General features: G+C 47.0%; 1 protein-coding gene across 2 annotated transcripts; it reads left to right on the top strand.

Annotated features, from left to right (window-relative positions):
* The first annotated feature begins 302 nt into the window (after positions 1–302).
* Rnf7 (ring finger protein 7) lies at positions 303–7,052 on the top strand. 2 transcript variants are annotated; one of them, XM_038322738.1, is made up of 3 exons: positions 303–541; positions 4,144–4,191; positions 6,737–6,793. In XM_038322738.1, exons 1-3 carry the CDS (start codon positions 374–376, stop codon positions 6,791–6,793), a joined length of 273 nt encoding a protein of 90 aa, XP_038178666.1. In that variant the 5' UTR covers positions 303–373. The 2 variants fall into 2 exon arrangements, with proteins under 2 accessions (XP_038178666.1, XP_038178665.1); XM_038322737.2 differs by having other exon boundaries at positions 325–548; positions 6,737–7,052.
* Positions 7,053–7,480: the final 428 nt, after the last annotated feature.

Below are 7,480 nucleotides of genomic sequence, written 5' to 3'. Positions count from 1 at the left end.
TGATGGAGAGGCTTCTCTCCCTACTCTGATAGTTCACATTTGGGAGAGAGAAGACAAATGAAAACGGAAGCAAGGTGATTTCCGAGAGCTCCGGGTTTAATAAAGGAAGACGCACGCAAGGCAGTGCTCGCTCGCAGTTACCCCCTCGGTCTGCAGTAAATGCCGGTGGCCCCTGCAAAGCAGCAGCAGGCGCAGAGGGTCCCAGTGCAGGCCTCGTGACGTCACCGAGCCGCGCCAGCCAATCAGCGCCGCCTACCTCCGGCGGCGCGGGCGTACCTGCGGGAGGCGCCGCGGCACGCGTTTGGGCCCTACTGAGCCGCCATACCTCCCGCCTCCGCGCCCGACGTCCGCGTCGCCGTTCTGCGCCGCCGCCATGGCCGACGTGGAGGACGGCGAGGAACAGTGCGTGTTGTCCTCGCACTCCGGGACTGCAGGCTCCAGGCCGGGGGGCGACAAGATGTTCTCCCTCAAGAAGTGGAACGCGGTAGCCATGTGGAGCTGGGACGTTGAGTGTGACACCTGCGCCATCTGCAGGGTCCAGGTGATGGGTAAGCGAAGCGCTCGCGGCACGCGAGCCCGGGGCTGCTGGGCCGGCTCCGCCGGCGAGCACTGGGCCGGGCCGCCCGTGCGGGGTGATTCCCGCGGGTGGTGGGCGTGACCGAGGGAACACAACCGGGTGATCCCCGGGAACCCGTGTGTGGGTTGCCCAGCCGCCAGCAGACCTCACAGCGGAGCCCGAGACGTGGATCGGAGGGTCGAGGTGTTTGTTTTTGAGAGGCTCGCATGTTGCCCAGGCTGGCTTGGAAGTTGCCCTTTTAGCCGAGGTCAGCCTTGAACCCCCGGTGCTCCTGCCAGCACCTCCCAAATTCTAGGGAATTATGAGCCTGCGCCACCGTGCGGATCTCGCTTCACGGCTCTTGTCAACCCCGAAATGATGCACAGCTATTTGCGTGGATTCGGTCGGTGCAGCTGCTCTTTGGCTGGCTTTTAAAATTCAGATCGACAAGACGAGTCAGAGTTCGCTTGTCTTTAAGCGAGGGCCAAGAGGATTTAAATCCATGGGAATCCAAGGATAGAAAAGCCCTTGCTTGGTTCAGAAACATGAAACTTCATCATGTCCCCTTCCCATAAGGTGCCATTTCTTAGCGAAAATACTGACCTGCCCTTTTGTGCCCTTTCTAAGAACCTTTCATAAATAGTCAGTTTTATTATTTTGAACGAAAATACTGGGCCAAGTGAAACGTATCAAACCAGCGTAATCTAGTTGAGTTTTTTGTTTTGTTTGTTTTTTTTTTTTTTTCGAGACAGGGTTTCTCTGTAGTTTTGGAGCCTGTCCTGGAACTAGCTCTTGTCGACCAGGCTGGCCTCGAACTCAGAGATCTGTCTGCCTCTGCCTCCCAAGTGCTGGGATTAAAGAGTGTGCCACCACCGCCCGGCCTCTAGTTGAGTTTTGCATAGTTTAAGAGCTCAGTCCTGGCCTGAGGCAGAGACAGTCAAATCTCGGTGAGTTTGAGGCCAGCCTGGTCTGCAGAGCGAGTTCCTGGAAGGCTCTGCTTGTTAATTCAAAGGCATACGTAGAAAATCCAGGCCAGACAAGATAACAACAGAAGAAAGATTAAAAAAAAATTTTTTTTAGAGAGGTGGACTTTTTTATTTGTGTATGTGTGTGCACGGGTGTGGGGACCTAAAAGGACAGTTGTTTGTTAGTTTTGTGTTGGGCATGGTGGCGCACAGTTTTTAATCTCAGTACTTGGGAGGCAGAAGCAGGTGGATCTCTGTGATTTTAAGGTCAGTGAGCTCCAAGTCAAGCCAGGTATGTGTAGAGAGACCCCGTCTCAAGCCCGACCCTCCCCCCACCCATACACTTTTTTTTTTCTTTAATTTGTAATTACATATCTTTTTTTGGTTTTGGATTTTCCAGACAGGGTTTCTCTGTATAACAGTCCTAGCTGTCCTGGAACTTGCTTTCTAGACCAGGCTGGTCTCGAACTCTCTAAGATCCGGCTGTCTCTGTCTCCCACCACCGCCCGGCTGTTTTTGTTGTTGTTGTTGTTTTTTGTTTTTTTTGATAATCATGTATCTGCATGGAGGATATGTGCATCTGAGTGCAGGTGCCTGCGATCCCTCTGGAGATGGAGTTAACATCAGTTGTGAGCTCTCTTAGGTGGGCATTGGGAGTGAACTCGTCCTGTTTGAGACTCTTAACCACTGAGCCATCTTTTCAGCCCTGGATTTTTGATTTTTGGTTTTTCGAGACAGGGCTTCTCTGCAGCTTTAGAGCCTGTCCTGGAGCTAGCTCTTGTAGACCAGGCTGGTCTCGAACTCACAGAGATCCGCCTGCCTCTGCCTCCCGAGTGCTGGGATTAAAGGCGTGCGCCACCACCGCCCGGCTTGGATTTTTTATAATCTTAAAGTGACTTTCTTGCCTTCTTACTCTAAGGCTGGCCCATCCATCCCATTGCAGTACAGGTAGTGCTTTCTCCCTTGGGTTCCATCCGCAACCCACTTCCTGCTGAAAGGAGCAGGTGGCATAGAGAGGAGGCCAGGTCATCTGTACAGCCAGGGTGAGGGTACCTGATTGTGTTAGTTTAGACATTTAACACGGGCTTTTTGGAGCCTTGGTTTCCTCCTTTACAAAAAGAGGTAGTGGCACCAGGTGATGGTGGCACAAAGCTTTGATCCCATCACTTGGGAGGCAGAGGCAGGTGGATCTCTGTGAGTTTGGGTCCAGCCTGGTCTGTCTACAGAGTGAGTTCCAGGACAGCCAAAGATACACAGAGAAACCCTGTCTCGAAAAACAAAACATAAAAGTAGTGGCTCACCGATTCTCATATTAGAGTTCAGTGACCACCAGAGCTGGAGCCAGGCCATCATAAGGTATATCATAAGCTTGAGCCAGTGTAAGGAGAGGCAGGAAGGGTCTTCAACTCCAGGCTCGGTGTGCTTTTACAGAATTTTCTATTTTTACCTTTTGAAGTCACTCTAGCCCTGGCGTTAGCAGCACACTGTGTAACAAAGCAGTCCTGAACTCAGAGCAGTCTGCTGGATCTGGAGAAATGGCACAGTGGTGAAGAGCACATACTTGGCACCAAAGTGGGGCAACTCACAGAATGACTGTAGCCCCAGCCCCAGCGGTGTCCAGCGCCTCTGGCCTCCACGGACACCTGCATGCACATACCCACAGTTAAGCACACACACATAATTAACATCAAGCATTTTCTGTCAGCTTGAGCCTACTTTTACCAAATTTGGACTGTTTATACAGTTAAAGAATGAACCAGTTTCACTGGTCCCTAAAGTATTGTGTTGATTGAATTATTAGGTTTCCATTTCTAGTAATCTAAGTAATTTCTTCAAGTACTTTGCCGTTGTTGGGTGAGTGCATTGAGGACTGGGGGTTTGGGCCATCCTAGGCCATATAGTTTTAAGCCAGCCTGAGCAACATGAAACCCAGTCTCGAAAACAAAGGAAAGGAATTTTGCTTATGGAAAAATTAGAAAAAAAGTCGTTAACTTTCAAATAGGCTATATAGTCACATGGCTTAAAAATTAAGGGGGTTTATGTGAAAACTTCTTCCTGGTCTATCCTATACTTTATTGTTGGGCAGGGCTGGGGGCACATGCTTGTAATTCCATATCGTTAAGGCAGGATTTTAAGGTTGTCATCCACAGTATGTTCAGGCTAGAGACTAACGGGCTATGTGAGACCCTGTCTCAACAAAAATCTTTTCTGGTTCCTTGAGGATAATAACTAACGAACACGTGGGCATGGAGTATTTACCCGGTGTCTTGAAAATAACCCTGAGGTCGGTCCATGGGAGTGAGAAGCCAGTGGCCTTACAGTGGTTTGTTATGGTATAGTTGGCGTCTTTGTCTTGAAGGACTTTCCCTAATGCCACTGCCAAGTTCTCTTGTCATATGAGCTTGTAAGATCATCGTTAGCCCTGGTCAAATATTGGTCACAAGTGAATTAATAGAATACTGTGTATTTTATTTTTCTTTAAATGGTTATTTTTAGATGAGAAATTAATATGAAACTCTTATCTTCATCTCTGATCCTCAGGGCTTTTGTTTGACTTTGAAGGTCTGGGTTTCCAGTATTGCCTCCTGAACCTCAGATGAGATTTGCTTTGTTTGCTTTTAGATGCCTGCCTTAGATGTCAAGCTGAAAACAAACAAGAGGACTGTGTTGGTATGTGTTAATTCTTCTATCTGCCTTTTCAGTTGGAGGTTTTCTTCTGTCTCTGTGGGAATGTTTGAGTTTGCAATTGAAATTGACTTTATTGAACTGTCTTTGATAACCTAGGCCTGCAAATCCATAACTAGGGAGGCTGAGGCTTTCGCTACATAGTGAGACCTGTTTCCCAAAGAAAGAAATGGCTTTGTCAGTACATAAAAAAATTAAGCCATAAGGCAATGATTAATTACTAGTGTAAATACTCAGAGCACTCAGGGGCTGGTGAGATGGCTCAGGTAAAAGCACTTAACCTCTCAAACCTGACCACTCCACAAGGTCCTCTGACCTCCACGGGAAGCAGTGGCATGCACGCCCCCATCCTATACACACAGTTAGAAACAAAAACAAGCAAAATCAGGATTAAAACTAAAAGGGAAAGAATTCTCCTATCTCTTTAATAAATAGTAAAATGTTTTAGTTCTTTAAAAAAACCCTTATTGAGATAAATTTATGAGTTCTTCTATTTTAGTTAATAATTGATTATATATTCCATTCATGGTCTTGGTAAACATTTTGCTAAGCAGAAAGAAATACATTTTCTGCTAAGAAAACTACAGGCCAGGACTGGTGGCACACACTTGTCCTACCAGCAGAGGCAGGAGGTACACTGTAGGTTGGATGCCAGCCTGCTCTATCAGCAAATTCCAGGCCAGTCAGGACTATGGAGCGAGACCCTGTCTCCAAAGGAAAAGGAAGTAGGACAGAGGGGAGGGAAAGAAGAAAGGAAAGACAGACAGATTTTAAGACCTGAGCATGTTGGCCTACGTCTGTAATCCCAGCACCCTGCAAGCCTGAGACAGGGCAGTTACCATAGTGTACACAGTGAATGCCAGGCCAGGCTGGGCTTATAGCAAGGCCCATCTCAGCAAAGAACCCTGATCGCAGAGAGACGCCTCTCCAGCGCTCTGCAGACCTGATAGTCAGGTGAGGAGCCGCACTGCCTGCTGGCATGGTAACTTTCTGGTTTTTGTCTCAATGTGTGGCTCTTACTTGACACTTGCTATGTAGACCAGGCTGGCCTTTCAGTGATCTCTCACCCTGCACGACTGGCCTTCATGACCATACCAACTGGTCAGTACCATAATTCATAACTTCACAGCTTCACAAAAACAGCTCAGTAGATAGACAGCATCTGTTTGTAATAGCCAACTGTAAGCCCAGGGCCTGTAAAACATTGTATCTGGGTAAATCAAAACCAGGAGGATGTTATAAGGAAAGTGCAAATGATCCCTAAGGTTGCCTCTTGGCCGAGGTCTGGGCTCTATGACAAATTCAAGTCCTTTAATCCCCTTTTAATCTCCTAATTTAAGAAGATACCAAGTAGAGTTGTTTAGGAGCATGGGATAGAGTTCGCCCTGCAAAGAAGTGGCTCCTTCCTTTTTCTTTTTTTTCTTCTTTTTTTTTTTTTTTTTTTTTTTGGCGGGGGGGGGGGTGTCGAGACAATTTATCTGTGTAACAGCCCTGGCTGGCCTAGAACCAGGCTGGCCTCGAACTCTCAGAGATCCACCTGCCTCTCCTGAGTGCTGGGATTAAAGGGGAATGCCACCATGCCCAGCCTGTGGCACATTTCTTTCTTTTATTTATTTGTATCTTTCACATTGTGCCTCCCGATTACACACACACACCCAAAAAATTTTTTTTAAGAATAAAGGAAAAAAATCTCATCATGGAAGCTGCAGTGTGATGCAGTGGGTCGCTCAGTAAACCCTTTAGCCAGACGTTTACATGCAGGCGTTCATCCCAAAGAATAACTGGTCTGCTGTGAGGCCCCAGGTCTCCCTGCTGTCAGTGCTGGGCTCTCACAGGACTCTTCCCGGACATCCCGTTGCTGCCCTGGGTCCAGAGGACCAGCACCCAGCACACACAAACACACACACACCCGTGCTCCAGCAGCTCACGGGTGGGGTGGATGCTGGGGTGCAACACGTAATCCTGCTTCTGGCCTGGGTTGTTGGAGGATTGGTCAGACCACCAGCCTCTCCACTACCAGGCTGAGCTCTGCATTCAGTGCATATTTCTTAAGGTAACTTATATTTGTAAATATTTTTGTAGATAGAAAACAATTTGACCATTTATCCAGCTTTTTTCAGGATTATGATCCATTACTATTTTCTTGGCCTTTTTTAAACTATAAATTTGAACTTAGTAATTTAATTTTTTTAGAATATTTAAAAATTATGCTTTATTTCATACAGTCATACAATGTATGTTGATTATGTCCACCACTGGTCATCCCTCCTGCTCCCCTGAACTCTCCCTCCATGTGGTCCCCTCCTACGGTCATGTCCTCCTGGGCTTAGCTATTTTAATTGAACTATGTCATGTCAGTTGATGGGGGGGGTTGATTGTTTGTTTAATTGATTGGTTGTTTCTGAGGCAAGGTCTTGCTTTGTAACCACATTGGCCTAGAACTGGCGGTACTCCTGCCTCAGTACTCAGATGACAGGCATGTACTGCATACCCACCTACTCAGCTGTTCTTTTTTTTTTTTTTCTTCCAGTGGTCTGGGGAGAATGTAACCATTCCTTTCACAACTGCTGCATGTCTCTGTGGGTAAAACAGAACAACCGCTGCCCTCTCTGCCAGCAGGACTGGGTGGTCCAAAGAATCGGCAAGTGAGAGGCGGTGGAAGACTGGTGGGGGGCCCTGGACAATCTGCTGTGCAGTCACTGGACAAGAACTGGACACTCCAGTGATTCGTCCTCAGATAGACAGAGTGCTGTGCAGTCTTGAGATTCATCCAGGGCATGGTTTAGCATGTCTAATTTTGAGAAATTCTGTACAATTAAGATAATTTATTAAAATGGCCTTTCCTACCTCTGGTGTGTGTCATACATACTGCTTAGCAGAGCTAATAGAGGGACTGGAGAGATGGCTCAGAGGTTAAGAGCACAGGCTGCTCTTCTAGAGGTCCTGAGTTCAATTCCCAGTACCCACATGGTAGCTCACAACCATCTGTAATGAGATCTGGTGCCCTCCATGCCAGAACACTGTATGTATAATAAATAAATAAATCTTTAAAGAAGAAGAAGCGCTATAAAAAAGAATGCCAAAAACAGAATGATCCTTACCATTTCTCGGTTGGTACGTCGGGCTGTGAGAACATTTCATTCACAGAAGAGCATTTTTGTGTTTATGCCGGATTGTTTTTTTTTGTTTAAAGAATGTTAATAGTAACAAATAAAATTCATTTTGAAAACCCAGCTCCTACCCTCTGCTCCCAATTTTGTTGTTGGGAGAGGGT

Source organism: Arvicola amphibius, chromosome 3 (genome assembly GCF_903992535.2).
Source record: "Arvicola amphibius chromosome 3, mArvAmp1.2, whole genome shotgun sequence".
In the NCBI taxonomy this organism is placed as follows: domain Eukaryota; kingdom Metazoa; phylum Chordata; class Mammalia; order Rodentia; family Cricetidae; genus Arvicola; species Arvicola amphibius.
This window is presented reverse-complemented; position numbering and strand designations above follow the sequence as displayed.

Bases quoted from the DNA above. Each gene is read 5' to 3' on its own strand.
- Rnf7 (XM_038322737.2), top strand. From the start codon at position 374: ATGGCCGACGTGGAGGACGGCGAGGAACAGTGCGTGTTGTCCTCGCAC. The intron at 549-4,143 runs GTAAGCGAAGCG...GTTTGCTTTTAG, and splicing joins CTGCAGGGTCCAGGTGATGG to ATGCCTGCCTTAGATGTCAA. The intron at 4,192-6,736 runs GTATGTGTTAAT...TTTTTCTTCCAG, and splicing joins CAAACAAGAGGACTGTGTTG to TGGTCTGGGGAGAATGTAAC.